The 25,741-nt window shown below is 44.9% G+C and overlaps 1 protein-coding gene across 1 annotated transcript in view; it reads right to left on the reverse strand.

The window, feature by feature from the left end:
- The window catches only part of LOC106612463 (dopamine receptor D2a), a 61,022-nt gene that overhangs the window by 21,288 nt on the left and 13,993 nt on the right, over positions 1 to 25,741 (reverse strand). The window contains exon 2 of the mRNA XM_014213610.3: positions 7,389 to 7,699. Within this exon, the coding sequence (XP_014069085.1) occupies positions 7,389 to 7,667 (279 nt within the window). The 5' untranslated portion in view covers positions 7,668 to 7,699. The remainder of the gene's footprint in view (positions 1 to 7,388; positions 7,700 to 25,741) is intronic.

Here is a 25,741-nt window from a genome sequence, read left to right on the forward strand (position 1 = left end):
TCCACCAAGGCACCTGCAAGTTCCCGGACATTTCTGGGGGGGGGGGGAGAATGGCCCTAGCCCTCACCCTCCGATCCAACAGGTCCCAGACGTGTCAATGGGATTGAGATCCGGGCTCTTCGCTGGCCATGGCAGAACACGGACATTCCTGTCTTGTAGGAAATCGCGCACAGAACGAGCAGTATGGCTGGTGGCATTGTCATGCTGGAGGGTCATGTCAGGATGAGCCTGCAGGAAGGGTACCAGATGAGGGAGGATGATGTCTTCCCTGTAATGCACAGCGTTGAGATTACCTGCAATGATGACAAACTCAGTCTGATGATGCTGTGACACACCACCCCAGACCATGATGGACCCTCCACCTCCAAATTGATCCCACTCCAGAGTACAGGCCTCGGTGTAACGCTCATTCCTTTGACGATAAACGCAAATCCGACCATCACCCCTGGTGAGACAAAACTGCGTCTCGTTAGTGAAGAGCACTTTTTGCCAGTCCTGTCTGGTCCAGCGACGGTGGGTTTGTGCCCATAGGCAACGTTGTTGCCGGTGATGTCTGGTGAGGACCTGCCTTACAACAGGCCTACAAGCCCTCAATCCAGCCTCTCTCAGCCTATTGTGGACAGTCTGAGCACTGATGGAGGGATTGTGTGTTCCTGGTGTAACTTGGACAGTTTTTGTTTCCATCCTGTTCCTGTCCCGCAGGTGTGATGTTCGGATGTACCGATCCTGTGCAGGTGTTGTTACACGTGGTCTGCCACTGTGAGGATGATCAGCTTTCCGTCCTGTCTTCCTGTAGCTCTGTCTTTGGTGTCTCACAGTACGGACAATTTATTTCCCTGGCCACATCTGCAGTCCTCATGCCTCCTTGCAGCATGCCTAAGGCACGTTCACGCAGATGAGCAGGAACCCTGGACATCTTTCTTTTGGTGTTTTTCAGAGTCAGAAAGGCCTCTTTAGTGTCCTAAGTTTTCATAACTGTGCCCTTAATTGCCTACCGTCTGTAAGCTGTTAGTGTCTTAACGACCGTTCCACAGGTGCATGTTCATTAATTGTTTATGGTTCACTGAACATGCATGGGAAACAGTGTTTAAACCCTTTACAATGAAGATCTGTGAAGTTATTTGGATTTTTATGAATTATCTTTGAAAGACAACATCCCTTTTTTAGGGCCCTAATTTTATACATACATAACATTACATTACACACACACATTCAAAAGTTTGGGGTCACAGACATTTTTTGTCCATTAAAATAATGTCAAATTTATCAGAAATACAGTGTAGACATTGTTAATGTTGTAAATGACTATTGTAGCTAGAAACAGCAGATTTTTTTAATGGAATATCTACATAGGCATAGAGGCCCATTATCAGCAAACATCACTCCTGTGCTCCAATGGCACGTTGTGTTAGATAATCCAAGTTTATTATTTTAAAAGGCTAATTGATCATTAGAAAACCCTTTTGCAATTATGTTAGCACAGCTGAAAACTGTTGAGTATCTGGAGCATCAGCATTTGTGGGTTCGATTACAGGCTCAAAATGGCCAGAAACAAAGTACTTCCTTCTGAAACTCGTCAGTCTATTCTTATTCTGAGAAATGAAGGCTATTCCATGCGAGAAATTGCGAAGAAACTGAAGATCTCGTACAAAGCTGTGTACTACTCACTTCACATAACAGTGCAAACTGGCTCTAACCAGAATAGAAAGCGGAGTGGGAGTCCCAGGTGCACAACTGAGCAAGAGGACAAGTACATTAGTGTGTCTAGTTTGAGAAACAGAAGCCTCACAAGTCCTCAACTGGTTCATTAAATAGCACCCGCAAAATACCAGTCTCGACGTCAACAGTGAAGAGGCGACTCCGGGATGCTGGCCTTCTAGGAAGAGTTCCAAAGAAAAAGCCATATCTCAGACTGGCCAATAAAAATAAAAGATTAAGATGGGCAAAAGAACACAGACACTGGACAGAGGAACTCTGCCTAGAAGGCCAGCATCCCGGAGTCGCCTCTTCACTGTTGATGTTGAGACTGGTGTTTGAACTCAAGCTTACGAACAATGTCAAATGTGATATAGCGAAGCACCTGAGTGAGTTGGGTGCGCAATTACGCAGGTACTTTCCCGAAACGGATGACATGCCCTGCCTCCAGTCCACTTACCGATACCTGAACAAGAGAGCCTCATCCAAATTGCAACAAGCGTTTCTGTGAAAATTGAATTTAAATTAGAAGCCACTGTCAGATTTCTGGATTGGGCTGCAATCAGAGTCTCCTGTCTTGGCAAATCTCGCTGTTAAGACACTGATGCCCTTTGCAACCACATACCTATGTGAGAGTGGATTCTCGGCCCTCACTAGCATGAAAACTAAATACAGGCACAGACTGTGTGTGGAAAATGATATGACTGCGACTCTCTCCAATACAACCCAACATTGCAGAGTTATGTGCATCCTTTTAAGCATACCCTTCTCATTAACCTGTGGTGAGTTATTCACAATTTCCGATGAACAAATAAGGTTTTATATGTAAGATGGTTAAATAAAGAGCAAAAATATTGATTATTTGTACATTATTATTTGTGCCCTGATTATTATTTGTGCCCTTTGTCACTTCCCACCAGCCGGGTTGTGACAAAAACTCACAATCATTCTTATGTTTAATAAATGTATTGTATAGTGCATGTGTGGCAGGCTTACAATGATGGCAAAAAACAACATTTGAGAGTGCGCTGACCCTTGCACTATAGGGGGTAGGCAGCTGGAGGTTGAATGTTTGAAGGGGTACGGGACAATAACAAATTTGGGAACCACTGTTCTAGACGATTCGGTGCTTTGAACTTTGTGGCAACAGTTTGGGGAAGGCCCATTCTTGTTTCAGCATGATAATGCCCCCGTGCACAAAGCGAGGTCCATACAGAAATGGTTGGTGTGGAAGAACTTGACTGGCCTGCACAGAGCCCTGACATCAACCACATCGAACACCTTTGGGATGAATTGGAACGTCAAGTTCCAGGCCTAATCGCAAAACCTCACTAATGCTCGTGGCTGAATGGAAGCAAGTCCCCACCGCAATGTTCCAACATCTAGTGGAAAGCCTTCCCCTAAAAGTGGAGGCTGTTATAGCAGCAAAGGCAGGGACCAACTCCATATTAATGCCCATGATTTTGGAATGAGATGTTCGACGAGCAGGTGTCCGCATACTTTTGGTCATGACACACACACACACACACAGAGACAGACAGAGACACAGAGAGAGAGAGAGAGAGAGAGAGAGAGAGAGAGAGAGAGAGAGAGAGAGAGAGAGAGAGAGATTTTAATATCGAGTAGCCGATGCTTCTACTTCATTCCCAAGAGCCTGATGAACCCATTCGTATTCACAAACCACCTCCACTCTCTACATGAACAGGGCTGCCATGGTCTAGCTACTAGCTAATATCCCTGCATGACTGACAGTGCGCTTCGAAGCCCGCCCGTCGTGGCAGATCCAAAGCCTTCCCCTGCACCACTACTGAGAGTGGTGCTTTGCTTCTCACTCAGTTTCTCACTCAATCATATTGGAGTCGTCAAGCTCAGAGATATCTGCATCTCACCTTTTTCTTTTTTTAAACAGCCAGAACTGCGATGCCGCTCTCACGGAGACCTGTCTGATTAATCTCTGTCCTGAGGCAGTGTGTTATTAATTATGCCAAGCTCAGGCTTGAAGAGGGTTATGTCTTTGCTCCTGGTTGTCTGTCTGCAGCCCTGCCAGTGATTAAAGAATGATCTGACAAACCTAATGAGAGACTCTTTATACCAGGCTCCACAAATCAGCCTACTAACACACCTCCCTAACTGGTGGGAATGGAGATCATTATGAACACCCATAGACATCATGGTAAGGGCTTATTGGAAACATATATCTACCTTCCCTATGATATAAGTGATGCTGGAAAATGTTGGATTGATTTGGTCGAGGACTGCCCTGACATTGGTGACATCGTAAATAAAACGCAGAAATCCAATTGCTATGTTAATGTCGACTGCGACCCGATACATATTTTCTGATTTGGTCCTAATGTTTTGTTTGTCTCACTTTGCGTGGATTGTACATTAGATATCGCACTTTCTCAGAAATGTCAACATTTCGTTTGCTATCTGCACAGACACTTTGTTTAACATACTGTGAGACTGGCTGGGAGGAGAGAGGCTACGCTCTTTCCCAGCTGCTCATCAAAGCCAATAAACATCTGAAGACCTAAGGTCATCTAGCATATGTCAAGAAGAGGCTCTCAATATACCACATTTGGCATGGTCGAACTAAGGTGTAACACATTCATAATTAATGCAAATGTAGCATTTAGCAAGAAAGGGCAACAGTGCTCCTGCAGCAGACTGTGACCAACACATTACCACAGCTTGTTGTTAGACTAGGAAGATAAATTAACCTGAACAAGATCTCAGCAAGATGAAAACAAATAGACAATGGTCACGCAGCAAATTACAATGTTCTCCTGGGAGAGGGGCGATAATCCAAAACACGACATTGTAATAACAAAAGATCAACGAGTTTATTTTTGTTGTGTCGAAGCATAATCCTACATGACATCTCTTTTCTCTGCTAGACATTGAACGTTTCATGAGTGTGAATCATCCCAAAAAATCCACCCGTTTCACTTAAGGGCAGTGCTTTTTCTCTTGCTAACAATAAGCCCTTGTAATGTTGCCAAGCTGCAGCCTACTGCATAAGAGGCACAGATTATAATTTGTGCCATTTCCATAGCATTGTAAAGGCTGGTTATGCTACTATTAGTCGGTAAGACAAATAAAGGGATTTGTGCACAACAAACCATCAAATCTCATTCGGTATATCCTTAACTTCTTGTTAAGCGTGTACTAATCCACACGACCTTAAACTTGGTATCCTTTGTAATACAATTGAGAGGCCCGTTTGAAGGGAGCTGAGGGTCACTGTGGAAAGGTTGTGTAACGAGTTAGCCTACTGTATGTGGCATTTCTCAACCTTTAGTCAGATGTCGCCTAGCGGTTTAGAGCGTTGGGCCAGTAACCAAAAGGTCGCTGGCCTGAATCCCCGAGCCAACTACGTGAAAAATCTGTCAATGTGCCCTTGAGCAAGGCACTTAACCCTGATTGCTCCTGTAAATTGCTCTGGATAAGAGCATCTGCAAAATGACAAGATTTTTAAATGTAAGTAGACCATATAAACACAGGAGAATTATTGGGGTTTTCTTGGATGCTAGAGCAAGAGATCAAGTCACAGTTTTTCTCCAGAGCAGACTATAATTTAGATGTTAGATGTAACTTGATAGCCCTGGAAATCAGGAGGAAGGCTCATTGATACACACATAGGAGGAGTATTTCGCTGCAGTCTTGGATGGCCTCTCATGTCACTGGCCAAAGACCACAGTAAAAAATAACATCCAAACACAGCGAGGTAAGCAAAGGAGTTTTTCCTCCGAAACCTGTACTACTTCCTGCTCTCAATTGATTTGCTGGAATGAGGTTGATTGTATTGCTGCCCAAGGCTACCGTTCTGCTGTTTTACGTTGCAAATGTCACTGGGCATTGATTCAACCTTACGTGGTTTACACAGCACACACCTAGATCACACAAGACAGTTTTAAAAGTCACATCACAAAATAATACATAATAATTCACCAATGTTGTCTAACCTAGCTATAGCTAGGAAATGAGTACATACACTACCGTTCAAAAGTTTGGGGTCACTTAGAAATGTCCTTGTTTTGAAAGAAAAGCACATTTTTTGTCCATTAAAATAACATCAAATTGATCAGAAATACAACGTAGACATTGTTAATGTTGTAAATGACTATTGTAGCTGGAAACGACAGATTTTTTAATGGAATATCTACATAGGCCCATTATCAGCAACCATCACTCCTGTGTTCCAATGGCACGTTGTGTTAGCATTTTAAAATGATAAACTTGGATTAGCTAATTGATCATTAGAAAACCCTTTTTCAATTATGTTAGCAGAGCTGAAAAATGTTGTCCTGATTAAAGAAGCAACAAAACTGGGCTTCTTTAAGACTAGGTGAGTATCTGGAGCATCAGCATTTGTGGGTTCGATTACAGGCTCAAAATGTCCAGAAACAAAGACCTTTCTTCTGAAACTCGTCAGTCTATTCTTGTTCTAAGAAATGAAGGCTATTCCATGCAAGAAATTGCCAAGGAACTCGTACAACGCTGTTTAATACCCCCTTCACAGAACAGCGCAAACTGGTTCTAACCAGAATAGAAAAGAGGAGTGGGAGGCCCCGGTGCACAACGGAGCAAGAGGACAAGTACACATTTACGAATTATCTTTGAAAGACAGGGTCCTGAAAAAGGGACGTTTCTTTTTTTGCTGAGTTTAGATAGCTTTGTAGGTACAGTGCCATTTATTTTCATGATGTGAATTTATTCATTTCCTCACTTTGCTCAAACTTTAATCATCTGACCTCCTGTATACAGTAGACATTTGAATCACTATTTGCTACAGTGATAACTTTTTTATTAAGTGACTGATTAAACTGTCAGATATAATATGCAATGCTATTTCCCACAATTTAATGCTGATGCCATCTTAATTCTTATCTATTAAATTCCATAATTACATTGTATGGAACCATAATTACTTAAATATTTTCTTGTTGACAGGGAAACATTTTTGGATGGATTTAAACTTTTATATTTTATTGCGTGGTAAATTGGCATCATAAAACGCGATAACATTTATGTATTTTTTGACAAGGGCAGAGCTGTTATTTCTCATGCACTTTTATGCTGCGCAGAACATTTTATTTGTAATATTTAAATGTATTTATTACTCATTTAGTTAAAATGAATATCTTTAACCAGTAAATGTGGAGAAAATACAATGAAAACAGACACACATTGCATTCACATTGTTCCAACAATGGTAGTTGTTGCCTTTATCCTTTCTGTTTGTGTAATGCTCATTGCTTCAATGACAGACACCTTGGGAAAGCTGTTGCTTTACCAGACCTTTAATAAAGGAGCACTGTGAATGTATTCTTTTCAGATCAACAATGTGGCCCTAATGGTTTGTTTTCATTTTGGACTGAGGAGGAGGGTCAATGCAAGGGCAAAATCAAAGAGGAAGGGTAAAAAGAACCCTGATTGGCATAAGCGTAATCAAACAACCTCTTGTTTGTGTGTGTTTGTTTTGCTTCAGCTATGTATGCAATTTGCTGTGCAACCTCATTGGAAAGAATACTACACTGCACCTTTAAGCCTTTTAGCCAATGACAAATGTGCATGAGTGTACGGGTAGCCTACCTCCAGCAACCACAGGGTAAAAAAACGAAACTGTATCTTTAGCTTCAAGCCTTTCTGCCAATGAAAGAGCATGCATGGGTGTTTAGGTAACCTACCTCCAGGTAGACCACCCAGGGCATAACCAGGGTGGCCACCAGCAGGTCAGCCACGGCCAGGCTGACTATTAGGTAATTGGTGGTGGACTGGAGGGCCTTCTCCCTGGACACGGCCATGCACACCAACACATTGCCAAAGACGATGACGAGGATGAGCAGCGTCAGGAGCATGGCATAGTAATTGTACGGGTGCTTCTGCCCACTCTCCGTGTCATTGAAGCTCCCATTCCCATTGTCCCAGAAACTCTCATTGTAGGCATACTGTGTGAGGACATCCATTAGCTGTGAGTGACGAAGGCCGAGAACGGGCCCTGAAATGGACACAAAGAAAAAGAGAGATAATTTGCATATTTAGCTTTAATTACAAGAGCTCTGTGTGCGTGTGTGCTAAAATACATAATTGGTGATTGTGCATTTACTTGATTGTCTTCATCTCCCTCTCTACGCGTGTGCATTTTTTGTGAGTACGTGTGCGTGCATTCGTGTCTGTGTGAATGCACGCATCTGTGTGTACGATGGTGTGCGCCGTACATGAGGAACTTTCTTTCGACTCAGCAGCCGAGAGTTTGGCTCTGGGATTCTATCCCCCTCTCGCTCTCTCCCACTTCCTTACGTGCTCCTGCCTACCTGAAAGCATTGCACCGGGGACCCAGGCCTGTGCCTTTACCCTGCAGATGCCCTGTGCTGTCTGATTTCATTTATTTGCCCGCTCCAATTCTTTATTTATGAGAGATTGTTCTCACTGCTGTCCTGAAAGCTTGTGTTTGAACTGGTTGTCCTTGCAGTGCTCACTGGGGCTGTAACAGCATCCAGCCTTATCCCTGCAGCGCATCATGTACGCTTATTCCAAGATGAGCGATAGCTAGCCGTTGCTACTATCTCCCAATCGCATACACAGTTTCAGATACACGTGGAGCTCAGGGTGTGCTATGAAGTTGAAGTCAGGGGGCTACTCCTGAAGGTCGTACCGATAAAACTAGTGGATTGTGTCAAGATATGACCAGATATTCAGGCCCTATGGTCCACTAGGAGTTAAAATGAACAAGCCAATCCAGATATGACCATTGATTGACAATCCATGGATTTACAGAATTATTTTTTTTAAAAACTGTCTGAAAACCATAGATGAATTCTATTGCTGATAAGCTTTATAAGAAACACACATTACACAATATCCTATTATCTCCCTGTCTGCCAGTTCACGGAGGGGCTTTTAGTGTCTTCTCTCCGACATCAAATGACTCCATATCCAATCATAAGCTGACCGCATAACCTTGACCTACATCATACATGAGCAGGTGACCTGCCATGAAGTGCTGACCTGGATGAACACTCAACGACCCCCGTCTAGCCACAAGCATCCATACGCCCTGCATAGCCTGCTATGTCATACTCCCATAGCAGCACAGATGACTGGAGCCTAGATAGAAGATGATGATTGGAATGTGTGTGTGTGTGTGTGTGTGTGTGTGTGTGTGTGTGTGTGTGTCTATATGGAATACAATTGTCAGAGTGGGAAAAACCTCCAGTAGATACCACCTCTGTCAATAAGGAGTAAAAGTGTTTGATCTTATTCGGTGATAGAAAAAACTCATTTAAATAGCTGCTATCTGCCATAAGCCTCTTAGATGTCAGGTTGAAATCACTGATGGCAACTAGCCAATTGCAGGCTGTGAATCCTCGGTTGGCATCTGTTGTTACTGTCTAACTACCTACTGACACATAAGTACTGTAGTTAATGTGGCGAGGCAAAATGTATATTTTTTTTGTTTTTGCCGAATTATCATTATTTGGCCAATAATGGGGGCCTTGAGGGAAAAAAAAATTGACAGTGTGGGGGCCTCAAGTAATAAAATGGTCTGGTGTGTTAGAAATGCTTAGGCTGATTTTGTCACGACTTCTACCGAAGTCGATGCCTCTCCTTGTTCGGGCGGTGTTCGGCGGTCGACGTCACCGGCCTTCTAGCCATCGCCGATCCATTTTTCATTTGTTTTGTCTCGTTTTTCCACACACCTGGTTCTCATTGTCCCTCATTATGTGTTGTGTATTTAACCCTCTGTTTCCCCCATGTCTTTGTGTGGTATTGTTTATCTGTGTTGATGTATGCGCACGTTAGTCTGGTTGCGCTGGGTTATGTATACCCGTTTTGTATTTCATTTTCATTGTGCCGTGTGCTTTTGGTTCGCCTGAATAAAAGGCTCCGTGTGCTACCAAATACCTGCTCTCCTGCGCCTGACTCCCTTGCAGCCACTTACGCATACCTGACAGAATATCACACCCGTTATGGAGTCAGCAGGGGCAGGTACCTATAGTAGCGGAGTTGAGGAGCGTGTCCAGGAGCACACGGCTTTGATTCACCATCTCGGCATCGCTATGGACAGCATAGTTCAGATGATGGATCACTGGGAGAGACAAGGAGGTCCTCCAGTACAACAGGAGTCCTCACTAACCATCCCTCCTGTATCCGGTTCCAGTGGGATGCGTCTCGCCCTTCCCGGAGAGTATGATGGAACGGCGGCACGGTGCCAGGGCTTCCTGCTACAGCTGGACCTCTACCTGAGCACCGTCTATCCAGCTCCCTCGGGAAGGGAGAGAGTGGCCGCCCTCCTCTCGTGCCTCTCAGGGAAAGCTCGAGTGGGCCCACACCGTATGGGGAGATGCGGCGTTGGATGACTTCACGGACGGGTGAACGTTTGTTCCACCTAAGGCAGGCGACGAGGAGTGCCCAGGAGTTCTCACTGGAATTTCGGACATTGGCCGCTGGAGCGGGATGGAACGACAGGGCTCTCATCGACCACTACCATTGCAGCCTGCGCAAGGATGTCCGTCGGGAGTTGGCCTGCAGGGATACCACGCTTACCTTCGACCAGCTGGTGGACATGTCCATTCGGCTGGATGACCCGCTGGTCACCGGCAGACATCCAGAGAGGGATCTGTCGATTCCTTTTCCCAGCACCACCGCTCCGGTGCCTATGGATTTAGGAGGTACTGAGCACAGTGAGACCGGAGGGGCTCTCACATGTACCATTTGTGGTCGCAGAGGTCACACTGCTGGTCGGTGCGGTTTTGGTTCCTCTAGGGTTCGAGGCAGCAGGCAGGGCACTTTGGCGTCACCCCAGGTAAGAAGGCACCATTCTCACCCAGAGCCCTCTGTTGCACACATGTTTTTGTTTGTCACTTTTCCTGAGTTTTCCCCGCATTCCCAGCATAAGGTGCTCGTCGATTCAGGCGCGGCTGGGAATTTTATTGACAGATCATTTGCACATAGTTTAGGGATCCCCATCGTTCCCGTGGATGTACCTTTCCCCGTTCACGCCTTAGATAGTCGACCATTAGGGTCAGGGTTGATTAGGGAGGTCACCACTCCTTTGGGCATGGTGATGCAGGGGGGTCATATGGAGAGAATTCATCTCTTCAATATTGACTCTCCTGCGTTTCCAGTGGGGCTGGGCCTACCCTGGTTAGTCTGTCACAACCCCACTGTTTCTTGGCCACAGAGGGCTCTCACAGGGTGGTCGCAAGAGTGCTCAGGTAAGCGTTTAGGGGTTTCCATTGGGGCTACTACGGTGGAGAGTCCAGACCAGGTTTCCACCGTGCGCATTCCCCCTGAATATGCCGATTTGGCTTTCGCCTTCTGTAAAAAGAAGGCGACTCAATTACTACCTCATCGACATGGCGATTGTGCGATAGATCTCCTGGTAGGCATTGCACTTCCCAGGAGTCACGTGTATCCCCTCTCACAGGCGGAGACGGAGGCTATGGAAACATATGTCTCTGAATCCCTGCGTCAGGGGTACATTCGGTCCTCCACTTCACCCAACCCCTCCTCGAGTTTCTTTTTTGTGAAGAAGGATGGAGGTTTATGCCCATGCATTGACTATAAAGGTCTCAATCAAATCACAGTGAGGTACAGTTACCATCTACCTCTTATTGCCATGGCGATTGAGTCAATGCATGGGGCGCGCTTCTTCACGAAACTGGATCTCAGGAGTGCGTATAACCTGGTGCGTATTCGGGAGGGAGATGAGTGGAAGACAGAGTTTAGTACCATCACAGGGCATTATGAGTAACTCGTCATGCCGTACGGGTTGATGAATGCTCCATCAGTCTTCCAATCCTTTGTAGCCGAGATTTTCAGGGACCTGCACGGGCAGGGAGTAGTGGTGTATATCAATGACATTCTGATATACTCCGCTACACGCGCCAAGCATGTGTCCTTGGTGCGCAGGGTACTTGGACGACTGTTGGAGCATGACCTGTACGTCAAGGCTGAGAAATGCCTGTTCTTTCAGCAGGCAGTCTCCTTCCTAGGGTATCACATTTCCACATCAGGGGTGGAGATGGAGAGTGACCGCATTGCAGCAGTGCGTAATTGGCCGACTCCCACCACGGTAAAGGAGGTGCAGCGATTTTTAAGGTTTGCCAATTACTACCGGAGATTTATCCAGGGTTTTGGCCAGGTAGCTGCTCCCATTACCTCACTGCTGAAGGGGGGGTCCTGTACGGTTGCAGTGGTCAGCTGAGGCGGACAGGGCTTTTGGGAAGCTAAGAGCTCTGTTTACTTCGGCTCCCGTGCTGGCTCATCTGGATCCCTCTTTGGCGTTCATAGTTGAGGTGGACGCGTCCAAGGCTGGGATAGGAGCTGTGCTTTCTCAGCGCTCGGGTTCGCCACCGAAGCTCCGCCCCTGTGCCTTCTTCTCAAAGAAGCTCAGCCCAGCGAAACTATGATGTGGGGGACTGGGAGTTATTGGCCGTTGTCAAGGCTTTGAAAGCGTGGAGACATTGGCTTGAGGAGGCTAAACACCCTTTTCTCATCTGCACTGACCACCGTAATCTGGAGTACATCCGGGCGGCGAGGAGACTGAACCCGCGCCAGGCAAGGTGGGCCATGTTTTTCACTCGTTTTGTTTTCACCCTTTCTTACAGACCAGGTTCACAGAACGTGAAGGCAGACGCACTGTCCCGGCTGTATGACACAGAGTAGCGGCCCATGGATCCCACTCCCATACTCCCGGCCTCCTGCCTGGTGGTGCCGGTGGTGTGGGAGCTGAATGCGGACATTGAGCGGGCGTTGAGTACAGAGGCCGCTCCCCTCCAGTGTCCCGCTGGGTGTCTGTACGTTCCGTCTGCTGTCTGTGACCGGCTGATCTATTGGGCCCACACGTCACCCTCCTCTGGTCATCCAGGCATCGGTCGGACAGTGCGCTGTCTGAGCGGGAAGTACTGGTGGCCCACCTTGGCTAAGGACGTGAGGGATTATGTTTCCTCCTGCTCAATGTGCGCCCAGTGTAAGGCTCCTTGACACCTGTCAAGGGGTAAGTTACAACCCTTACCCGTTCCACAACGGCCATGGTCACACCTGTCGGTGGATTTCCTAACTGATCTTCCTCCTTCACAGGGTAACACCACGATCCTGGTCGTTGTGGATCATTTTTCTAAGTCCTGCCGTCTCCTCCCTCTGCCCGGTCTCCCTACGGCCCTACAGACTGCGGAGGCCTTGTTTACACACGTCTTCCAGCACTACGGGGTGCCTGAGGATATAGTGTCTGATCGAGGTCCCCAGTTCCCCTCAAGGGTTTGGAAGGCGTTCATGGAACGTCTAGGGGTCTCGGTCAACCTTACCTCAGGTTTTCACCCCGAGAGTAATGGGCAGGTGGAGAGAGTAAACCAGGGTGTGAGTAGGTTTCTGAGGTCCTATTACCAGGACCGGCCGGGGGAGTGGGCAGCGTTCGTGCCCTGGGCCGAGATGGCCCAGAACTCGCTCCGCCACTCATCCACTAACCTCACCCCCCTCCAGTATGTATTGGGGTATCAGCCGGTTCTGGCTCCTTGGCATCAGAGTCAGACCGAAGCTCCTGTGGTGGATGATTGGTTCTGGCGCACGGAGGAGACATGGGACGCCGCTCATGTCCACCTTCAGCGTGCCGTGCTGCGCCAGAAAGTGGGCACAGACCGTCACCGCAGTGAGGCCCCGGTGTTCGCACCGGGTCTGGCTCTCGACCCGAAACCTGCCCCTCTGCCTGCCCTGCCGGAAGCTGGGTCCGCGGTTTGTGGGGCCATTTAAAGTCCTGAGGAGAGTGAACGAGGTATGTTATAAGTTACAGCTTCCCCCCGATTACCGCATTAACCCCTCGTTCCATGTGTCTCCTCAGGCCGGTGGTGGCTGGTCTGCTCCAGGAGGCTGAGGTGCGGGAGGTTCCTCCGCCCCCTCTGGACATCGAGGGGGCCCCGGCGTACTCCGTTCGTTCCATACTGGATTTGAGACGTTGGGCGAGGGGCCTTCAGTACCTTGTGGACTGGGAGGGGTACGGTCCGGAGGAGAGATGCTGGGTTCTGGTGGAGGACGTGTTAGATCCTTCTCTGCTGCAAGAGTTCCACCGTCTCCATCCGGATCGCCCTGCGCCTCCTCCTCTGGGTCGTCCCCGAGGCCGGTGTCGACGCACTGCTGGAGCCGTGCGTCGGGAGGGTACTGTTACGACTTCTGCCGAAGTCGATGCCTCTCCTTGTTTGGGAGGTGTTCGGCGGTCGACGTCACCGGCCTTCTAGCCATCGCCGATCCATTTTTAATTTTCCATTTGTTTTGGCTCATTTTTCCACACACCTGGTTCTCATTGTCCCTCATTATGTGTTGTGTATTTAACCCTCTGTTTCCCCCATGTCTTTGTGTGGTATTGTTTATCTGTGCTGATGTATGCGCACGTTAGTCTGGTTGCGCTGGGTTATGTATACCCGTTTTGTATTTCATTTTCATTGTGCCGTGTGCTTTTGGTTTGCCTGAATAAAAGGCTCCGTGTGCTACCAAATACCTGCTCTCCTGCACCTGACTCCCTTGCAGCCATTTATGCATACCTGACAGATTTCTGGTCCCAGTCCGCCCTTGTCCTAGATAGTCATTATACTGTATACCCATTTTACCTCTGTCTGGCTACCTACTGACATGCTTTCGGTAGGTAGTCATCATTTAGTCATTTACGAAGCAGGGTCATTGTACCGCTACTGTACAGAGAAGAAAAAGCCCTCCCTGGCCTGCATACAGTAGCAATTACCATCTCTTCCCTTTATCTTCTTCTTTATCTTCTTAGTGCAATTATTTCCTTCAAAATGGTTACATCACTAAGAATAATTACCATCCTTGCCCTCTAAATGTGCATCTATTCCGGTTTGGAACTTTTCCCAGATAAAAAAAATTGTAAACAAGAGAAAATTGGAAAAAGTGAGAATTGATTGCATTAATAAAATAACAGAAGCTGTTCCAGATACAAAATGAATTCACTGTATCATCTTCTAAAATATTGGGGCCTCGATCTGAACAAAGACAGGGGAGTGTTTCCACAGTAATAATAATTTAACATTTCTCAGGCTCCAACTAAAAGTACAACCTGCAACGAGGCTCTTTCAAGGTCCAAAAGAATATGGCTCTGATTCGTATCAAATTGATTCGTATCCAAGAGGTATTCCTGTGTTGGGTTAGTGAATCAAATACAGCTGATCAGAAATGGGTGAGTAACTCTTTAAGCCTTCGAGGGGATGTTTGAACACGAGTAGCACTTCATCACTCTATAAATGTTTACGGAGGAGATTTGCAGGTCACATATTTTACAACAACACGGGAAATTGTTTGTTTACACTTTGATGAATGCTGCAAACACTGATGAAGAAAAATGCTCAGATGTTTACGATTTACACTCCTTACGGTTGATACAAAATGTGTTCGGTGAAGGCTTATTCATTGCAATACACTGAGAGCTAAGATTTAATTGTGGCCATATCGTGAGAGGACAACATAGGTATAAAAGGCGTTCACTTTTGATAGTATCCGACTAATGAAATATTTACGAACCTCCTGATGGGTTCAAGAAGACAACAATCAAAGTTCACACCAGCTGAACTGACTCATAGATTCCATAAACTGCAATGTAAGCATTAGAAACCAATAGCCTTTTAATAAACACTTAACTTTAGACATGCAATCAGAATATAACAGAAACCAGGTACTAGTTCTACTGATTTTAGCTACTAGCTACTCAAATAAAGTAATCTGGGAAGCTGTGGAGCATCTGCCTGTCGGAGGAATCAGAGAAGGGGGACGTTAACAAGCCTCATTAGGTTGTGGGGAAGCTCTTTCCTAACACCTAGCCACGTCTCTGGTGCGCTTCTCTGCCTACTTTCCTACTCAGCTGTCTGCATAGGAGGCCCAGGTGAAGCTCATGCTTGTAGGTAAAGCCCTACCTGAAGCAGCTAGCAACAGAGAATGACAGAAAAATCCATTTAATTCTGCCTTGAACTTGTTTGAGATGTTTGCGAATAACGTAGGTCGTTTTTTGTTACTAAAGAATTCAATTTGTGTATGTAGTCACACTGCTACAATAAAATTGCCCTTTTTGCTTTTCTGAGATGTTGTGTCATCTCAGTTGTGTCCCTTTGCCATGTGTTTTTTCTATTGTCCCCGATGCAAATTCAATAAATACTCAACATTCTATGGTAAATTCATTGCATCTTGTGACTTTGACATCAAATCTCACTCAACGGTCTTGCAATATTTGATGAAAACACTTACACTGTGGCATCAAGCACAATTGTTCTCCAGAAGTTGCACCAAAGACAAAAAAACTGAACACAGCAAGTGTTTATTGCGCGGTCTGTACTGAAGCTGCAACATCATTTCAGCCATTTCGTTTCTTACTTGTTTCTGATTGAAAAGTTCTGTTATCGAAATCCCTAATTTGTGTAGGAAAAACATTCCCTATTCTCTCAACCCTTGCTGTCTTTATGTGAAACATGTACGCATGCATGTAACCAATAGGGCCTGACCTATAGCCTATCATAATCACATCAATAAAACACAGAAACACGTAACAGCAAAATGGATGCAGAGGACATGAAAAAGAAACTCGAAACTGGTTTACTGGTTGCTCAGGAGGGAAAGGGGAAGTCCGATCTGTGGAAGACATTTGACTTAGTTGTGGAAACTATTGGAGATCCAGAGAAAGGAGGGTATAGGGAGCAAGAGTTGAGTGAGTATTATGTGTGCCAAACAGTTGCTGTTAGGTTACAATATTATTACTTTTTCTGACCGTTTGGAACAGTGTAAACAACACCAAATAAGTGTACCAGAGAGTCTGTTCTAACAGGAAATAAATTATATATAAAGCCTTTATGTAACGCCCTGGCCATAGAGAGGGTTTTTGTTTTTTATTTTGGTTAGGCCAGGGTGTTACATTCTATGTTCATTTTTCTATGTTTTGTATTTCCTTGTTTTGGTCCGTGTGTGGCTCCCAATCAGGCACAGCTGAAGTTCGTTGTTGCTGATTGGGAGTCACTTATAAGCAGCCTATTTTTCCTTTTGGTTTTGTGGGTGATTGTTTCTGTTTCGTGTTGTCACCTGACAGTACTGTGTGGCTGTCGGTTTTCTTGTTTTTGTATAGTGTTCACGTTGTTTAATAAATTCCTGAAGATGAACACTAACTCCGCTGCATCTTGGTTTTCTTGCGACGACAGCCCTTACACTTTATTACATCACACATTCATGAATTGCTGTTTATTTCATGTTCAGGCTAATTATACAAAGCTCCCCTTGTAATTTAATTTTAAAACTAAAATGCTTGATTGCATTTCAAAGCATGAATGTCTCGTATGTTGTGTGATGGCATGAACAAATTAATGATTGATTGAATAAATGATACAGTAGCCTATATATTGAAATATAGGCCTAAGTAAGTTACGGCATTAAGACTAAACAGGACACGCTCTTAGGCCTACAGCTCGATGGTGGTTATACAAAGCTACTATACAAATCTTACTAATGATTACGACATTATTATTGTTATAATAATGATGATCATAATAATAACAATAAGAAGGAGATCAAGAAAAGGGGGCTATAGGGGCGAGAGCTGCGTGCATATTATGTGTGACAAACAGGTGCTGTTAGATTACAATATAGTTTTTCTGCATGTTTGGAACAGTGTAAACAACACTAAATCAAAACGTACTACCAGTTTGTTCTAACAAAAAAAATGTAAAGCCTTTATTGCAGTATAACAAAGATAAAAAAGACGGACAAATCAGTGATATTGCTTTATCCAACATTTTGCAGTTGCATAAGGCTTGGTGCTCACGGAATCAGTAGGCTATTAAACAAACACTCAAACAGGCAACAGAAGCAAGATCTGTTTTATTTATGTTGATATATATGATTGATTTATAAAGCCAGGCACATTTAAAAGTTAGGTCTATAATCAATAGCCTCAATTTTGAGACAGGCTAAAGCAAGGGCCGTTTCCTTGTCTCTGCTGCTGCTGCTTCCGCCACATTGTTTTCATCCCAATATGTTGGTTAACTTTGCTATTATGCACATAGCAACATAGGGAAATAAGCAAATTCTACTGCACACTGAAGATTGTCCGCGGTTCTGAAACAGCGACCATATCCAACGCGGGAGAAACCATTTTTGTCCTTAAATAACATTTATTAGTGTTGCACCATTATTTTTACATAATATAAGCATACACAGTTTCGGTATCAGGTCTTAGAGTGATGGACTGTGCCATCCCCGTGGCCTCCACAATGGATTAGTCCACTGAGACAGACGCGAATCAGATGGGTGTCTTGTGCACCATGAAAAAAATAATTGTGACTGCTCGACTAAAAGAAATCTCAGTCGACCAACAGCCTATCGACCAAACAATCGACCAGTCAACTAAATGGAGTCAGCCCTACCCTGTATATAGTATGCTTACTTACTTATTGTGTTCTTCATATTTCTTATTATTTCTCATGGTTTTTTTCTAGTATTACGTTGTTATTGATTATTGCGTTGTTGGGTTTTGAGTTTGTAAGAAAGGCATTTCACTATACTTGTACATGTGACATTAAAACTTGAAAATGTAAACTTGAAAATCTAACTGTGTGTAGGACAGTTCAATCAGAGAGATCAAGGACTAAATTATAAAGGGGAGCCTATGGAGAGTATGAATCCCACACAGAAGCAATTACAGAGATATTATTCATTTAACAACACTAAAAGCTTTTAATGAATGCCTGTGATGTTGAGGTTAAGGGCCAAGGTCTAAATGGATACATGCTATTTCCAGATGTAAATCTTTAATAAGAACATATTTGATTGGACCATTACTGTATGTATGAAAGCCCACAGGAACGGCCATTTTGTACCAGTTGGGGGAACATTTCTAAACTGCAGTTAAAAAGCTATTTAAACTATACACACACTAAGCCACACTGTGTAGTCTAACATTTAGATCTTCCTGAAACGTTTCTCAACTAACATCACAAAAGAGAGGTTCTGCACTTCAAAGCTGGGTAAATGTTGTTCCCGACACACCTCGGGGTCTGTCAATGTCACCAACCATCTGTTTTTTGTATTTCACCTTTATTTAACCAGGTAGGCTAGTTGAGAACAAGTTCTCATTTGCAACTGCGACCTGGCCAAGATAAAGCATAGCAATTCGACACATACAACAACACAGAGTTACATATGGAATAAACAAAACATACAGTCAATAATACCGTAGAACAAAAGAAAACAAAAAGTAAATATATATACAGTGGGGGGGAAAAGTATTTGATCCCCTGCTGATTTTGTACGTTTGCCCACTGACAAAGAAAGGATCAGTCTATAATTTTAATGGTAGGTTTATTTGAACAGTGAGAAACAGAATAACAACAAAAATATCCAGAAAAACGCATGTCAAAAATGTTATAAATTGATTTGCATTTTAATGAGGGAAATAAGTATTTGACCCCCTCTCAAATCAGAAAGATTTCTGGCTCCCAGGTGTCTTTTATACAGGGAACGAGCTGAGATTAGGAGCACACTCTTAAAGGGAGTGCTCCTAACCGCAGCTTGTTACCTGTAAAAAAGACACCTGTCCACAGAAGCAATCAGATTCCAAACTCTCCACCATGGCCAAGACCAAAGAGCTCTCCAAGGATGTCAGGGACAAGATTGAAGACCTACACAAAGCTGGAATGGGCTACAAGACCATCGCCAAGCAGCTTGGTGAGAAGGTGACAACATTTGGTGCGATTATTCGCAAATGGAAGAAACACAAAAGAACTGTCAATATCCCTCGGCCTGGGGCTCCATGCAAGATCTCACCTCGTGGAGTTGCAATGATCATGAGAACGGTGAGGAATCAGCCCAGAACTACACGGGAGGATCTTGTCAATGATCTCAAGGCAGCTGGGACCATAGTCACCAAGAAAACAATTGGTAACACACTACGCCGTGAAGGACTGAAATCCTGCAGCGCCTGCAAGGTTCCCCTGCTCAAGAATACATATACATGCCCGTCTGAAGTTTGCCAATGAACATCTGAATGACTCAGAGGACAACTGGTGAAAGTGTTGTGGTCAGATGAGACCAAAATGGAACTCGCCGTGTTTGGAGGAGGAGGAATGCTGCCTATGACCCCAAGAACACCATCCCCACCGTCAAACACGGAGGTGGAAACATTATGCTTTGGGGGTGTTTTTCTGCTAAGGGGACATGACAACTTCACAGCATCAAAGGGACGATGGACGGGGCCATGTACTGTCAAATCTTGGGTGAGAACCTCCTTCCCTCAGCCAGGGCATTGAAAATGGGTCGTGGATGGGTATTCCAGCATGACAATGACCCAAAACACACGGCCAAGGCAACAAAGGATTGGCTCAAGAAGAAGCACATTAAGGTCCTGGAGTGGCCTAGCCAGTCTCCAGACCTTAATACCATAGAAAATCTGTGGAGGGAGCTGAAGGTTCGAGTTGCCAAACGTCAGCCTGGAAACCTTAATGACTTGGAGAAGATCTGCAAAGAGGAGTGGGACAAAATCCCTCCTGGGATGTGTGCAAACCTGGTGGCCAACTACAAGAAACGTCTGACCTCTGTGATTGCCAACAAGAGTTTTGCCACCAAGTACTGTCATGTTTTGCAGAGGGGTCAAATACTTATTTCCCTCCTTAAAATACAAAATCACTTTATAACATTTTTGACATGCGTTTTTCTGGATATCTTTGTTGTTATTTTGTCTCTCACTGTTCAAATAAACCTACTATTAAATTTATAGACTGATCATTTCTTTGTAAGTGGGCAAACGTACAAAATCAGCAGGGGATCAAATACTTTTTTCCCCCACTGTACAGTGAGTGCAAATAAGGTAAGATAAGGGAGTTAAGCCAATAAATAGGCCATGGTGGCGAAGTAATTACAATATAGCACCAAGGCTTAATCTAAAGCTAGTCATTCTGAACAAAATGTCTAAGGGGACCAGTCCAGATCTAGTGCCACATTCACAGTTAATGGTCCTTTGACTGAACATGTTGGCACATTGAGATAGTTGTTGAGAGATTTCATGTCACTCAAGCACTTTTCTTCGCTCTCTTTTTTTTGCACAATAGTCAGTCATTTGGACAATCGTTGTTTCAAACTTGTAGGGAGCTTAATATGCATATTTTTGTACATCCTTTACCTGTGCAGTGGTGTGTATTCATGGCTGCCAAGAGAAGCCAGGCTTCCCCAAAACATTTACAAATCGTTTCTGTGTTTCATGAATTTCCTTCAATTCGCAAGAAGCGGAATGTATCTCACCAGAGAAAGCATCCGAGCGAACAAAATAGTACCCCTCTGTCTCAGTATGTGTAGCCCATCCATCTGATGCTGTCTGGTCAAAAATAATATGACATTGTTGCCATTCATAGCATTGAATGCACGGCAAGCCAGCGAGCATTTGGCCCCCTTAGATAAAACATTCATAAAATAATAGCCAATCAGAGTTGAGCTAATCTGAGCGAGCTCATCTTTGAATGTTCCTGGCGCACCAAAACAAAAGTGTCAAGGGAAGCCAGTTTGGATTTGGCTTCGTACCAATCACATCACACCAGAAGCTAAATGTCCTTGACAGAAAACACTTGCATCACGTTGTGTCGTAGTCCTCCGGTGGCTAGCTAGCTAGCTAAGATTGTCTCTTTGCTATGGAGATAAGGATTTGGATGGATGGATATAAGGATTTGGACTTATGGTTTTACTTAATTCTCCATACTGTCCAATGATTATAACGCAGATTCTGATCCAACCATTAATTCATACATTGTTCCCCTGGCCTGAGAGGATGGAAGTTCAATATGTAGCTAGATGTAGGCTAATGTTAACTAGCTGGCCTGACGCATCATTGCCAAGGAATGAACGTTAGGCTGATCGAGCAAGCATTTTAGCCAGGTAGCCTAAGACAACAAAACTAAAAGTGTGTACTGTATGAGAGTCATAGACCATTTAGGCAACATGAAAGAGGAGGATGGCATTGGCGTTTCTCTAAAAGTAGGGTGAGTCGACATGTTTTTTTTTCAACTTGCATGCACATGCAAAACACACACGCACAAACACACACAGAAAATCAGTACCATGAACAGCCATATCATATTTAGCTTACGTTGATTGGACTAAATTGTTTTTGGTACGTTTTAGTTGTCACTCTACTAGACTAAGCATCTATTAGACTTGTTTACGTGCTGCTGTGTGTTTTTTTGCTAACCTTACTTAGCTAGCTGCCAACTTTACGGTTTTTGCTTTTTAATTACCGTTTTATACATTTTATTTTTTACCCCCCCTCGCTCGACTGTTTTCATTCAACTTTTTCACCCCAGACGCTTTATCTGGATGTGGTTCGTCAGGACCTCCACCAGCCGAAGCTAAGTAGTATCATTAACATTATGCATTCCAATTGCAGTCACTGTACTCATAATATACAGGAGAACGATCTGAGTTTGGGAAACCCTGATCTATAGGGTAATTAGTTATAGGGTAATTAATTAGTTAGTGCTTAAAAAGCCCAGCTTCAGACGTAATCATTAGGCAAGGGTAATTTAAGTGTAGGAAAGGATGAAACGGCGTCTGTGCCACCAGTAAGTACAGATAGTAGTATAAATCCCCTCGCACAGTCCCCGCAGTCGGACAATTTTCTCATGGCTTCTGGAGGGAAATGCTGTAGGAATGCTCAACTGGTGTCGCTCATTCAGCCGACAGAAACTTCAACCGGTTCTCCCCATTAAGCAGCGAGTCGGAGTCAGAGGGCGAGCGTTTTCTGGTCTCTCCTCCTCCCGTTACGTGATCTGAGACGCCGAAGCCTCCCACCACTAGCTCTGACAAATTGAAAACCCTAGTCATTGGCGACTCCATTACCCGCAGTATTAGACTTAAAACGAATCATCCAGCGATCACACGCTGTTTACCAGGGGGCAGGGCTACCGACGTTAAGGCTAATCTGACGATTGTGCTGGCTAAGGCTAAAACTGGTGAGTGTAGAGAGTATAGGGATATGTTATCCACGTCGGCACCAACGATGTTAGGATGAAACAGTCAGAGGTCACCAAGTGCAACGTAGCTTCAGCGTGTAAATCAGCTTGAAAGATTGCGTAATTGTCTCTGGCCCCCTCCCAGTTAGGGGGAGTGATGAGCTCTACAGCAGTCTCACAACTCAAATCGCTGGTTGAAAACTTTTCTGCCCCTCCCAAAAGATAGAATTTGTAGATAATTGTCCCTCTTTCTGGGCTCACCCACAAACAGGACCAAGCCTGGCCTGCTGAGGAGTGACAGACTCCATCCTAGCTGGAGGGGTGCTCTCATCTACGAACATAGAGCCCTGTCTAACTACCCTAGCTCCAAAATGAGATAGCCAGCCTGCCAGTTTAGTGGAGTCTGCCACTAGCACAGTCAGTGTAGTCAGCTCAGCTATCCCCATTGAGACTGTGTCTGTGCCTTGATCTAGGTTGGGCAAAACAAAACATGGCGGTGTTCGCCTTAGCAATCTCACTGGACTAAAGACCTCCTCCATTCCTGTCATTATTGAAAGAGATTGTGATATCTCATCTCAAAATAGGGCTACTTAATGTTCGATCCCTCACTTCCAAGGCAGTTATAGTCAATGAACTAATCACTGATCATAATCTTGATGCGATTGGCCTGACTGAAACATGGCTTAAGCCTGATGAATTTACTGTGTTAAATGAGGCCTCACCTCCTGGTTACACTAGTGACCATATCCCCTACGCATCTCGCAAAGGCGGAGGTGTTGCCAACATTTACGAATGCTAATTTCAATTCCCCCCCCCCAAAAAAAACCCCACTGCGTTTTCATCTTTTTAGCTTCTTGTCATGAAATCTATGCAGCCTACACAATAACTTTTTATAGCTACTGTTTACAGGCCTCCTGTGCCATATACAGCGTTCCTCACCGAGTTCCCTGAATTCCTATTGGACCTTGTAGTCATGGCAGATAATATTCACATTTTTGGTGACTTTAATATTCACATGGAAAAGTCCACAGACCCACTCCAAAAGGCTTTCGGAGCCATCATGCTCCTAGACCTTCGTGCTGCTTTTGATACCATCGATCACCACATTCTTTTGGAGAGATTGGAAACACCAATTGGTTTACACAGACAAGTTCTGGCCTGGTTTAGATCTTATCTGTCAGAAAGATATCAGTTTGTCTCTGTGGATGGTTTGTTCTCTTAGAAATCAACTGTAAATGTCGGTGTTCTTCAAGGCTCCATTTTAGGACCACTACTGTTTTCACTATATACACTGCTCAAAAAATAAAGGGAATACTTAAACAACACAATGTAACTCCAAGTCAATCACACTTTTGTGAAATCAAACTGTCCACTTAGGAAGCAACAATGATTGACAATACATTTCACATGCTGTTGTGCAAATGGAATAGACAACAGGTGGAAATTATAGGCAATTAGCAAGACACCCCCAATAAAGGAGTGGTTCTGCAGGTGGGGACCCCAGACAACTTCTCAGTTCCTATGCTTCCTGGCTGATGTTTTCGTCACTTTTGAATGCTGGCGGTGCTTTCACTCTAGTGGTAGCATGAGACGGAGTCTACAACCCACACAAGTGGCTCAGGTAGTGCAGCTCATCCAGGATGGCACATCAATGCGAGCTGTGGCAAGAAGGTTTGCTGTGTCTGTCAGCGTAGTGTCCAGAGCATGGAGGCGCTACCAGGAGACAGGCCAGTACATCAGGAGAAGTGGAGGAGGTCGTAGGAGGGCAACAACTCAGCAACAGGACCGCTACCTCCGCCTTTGTGCAAGGAGGAGCAGGAGGAGCACTGCCAGAGCCCTGCAAAATGACCTGCAGCAGGCCACAAATGTGCATGTGTCTGCACAAACGGTCAGAAACAGACTCCATGAGGGTGGTATGAGGGCCCGACGTCCACAGGTGGGGGTTGTGCTTACAGCCCAACACCGTGCAGGACGTTTGGCATTTGCCAGAGAACACCAAGATTGGCAAATTCGCCACTGGCGCCCTGTGCTCTTCACAGATGAAAGCAGGTTCACACTGAGCACGTGACAGACGTGACAGAGTCTGGAGACGCTGTGGAGAACGTTCTGCTGCCTGCAACATCCTCCAGCATGACCGGTTTGGCGGTGGGTCAGTCATGGTGTGGGGTGGCATTTCTTTGGGGGGCCGCACAGCCCTCCATGTGCTCGCCAGAGGTAGCCTGACTGCCATTAGGTACCGAGATGAGATCCTCAGACCCCTTGTGAGACCATATGCTGGTGCGGTTGGCCCTGGGTTTCTCCTAATGCAAGTCAATGCTAGACCTCATGTGGCTGGAGTGTGTCAGCAGTTCCTGCAAGGGGACGGCATTGATGCTATGGACTGGCCCGCCCGTTCCCCAGACCTGAATCCAATTGAGCACATCTGGGACATCATGTCTCGCTCCATCCACCAACGCCACGTTGCACCACAGACTGTCCAGGAGTTGGCGGATGCTTTAGTCCAGGTCTGGGAGGAGATCCCTCAGGAGACCATCCGCCACCTCATCAGGAGCATGCCCAGGTATTGTAGGGAGGTTATACAGGCACATGGAGGCCACACACACTACTAAGCCTCATTTTGACTTGTTTTAAGGACATTACATCAAAGTTGGATCAGCCTGTAGTGTGGTTTTCCACTTTAATTTTGAGTGTGACTCCAAATCCAGACCTTCATGGGTTGATAAATTGGATTTCCATTGATTATTTTTGTGTGATTTTGTTGTCAGCACATTCAACTATGTAAAGAAAAAAGTATTTAATAAGATTATTTTTTTCATTCAGATCTAGGATGTGTTCCCTTTATTTTTTTGAGCAGTAATATATATATATATATATATATATATAAATAAACCACTTGGTGAGATGTCATTCAGAAACATAATGTTAACTTTCACTGCTATTCGGGCGACACACAGCTGTACATTTCGATGAAACATGGTGAAGCCCTAAAATTGCCCTACCTGGAAGCCTGTGTTTCAGGAGAATGGTGGTAAATGTTCTACTTTTAAACTCGGACAAAACAGAGA

Source organism: Salmo salar, chromosome 09 (assembly GCF_965601325.2).
Source record: "Salmo salar chromosome 09, fSalSal1, whole genome shotgun sequence".
NCBI lineage: Eukaryota > Metazoa > Chordata > Actinopteri > Salmoniformes > Salmonidae > Salmo > Salmo salar.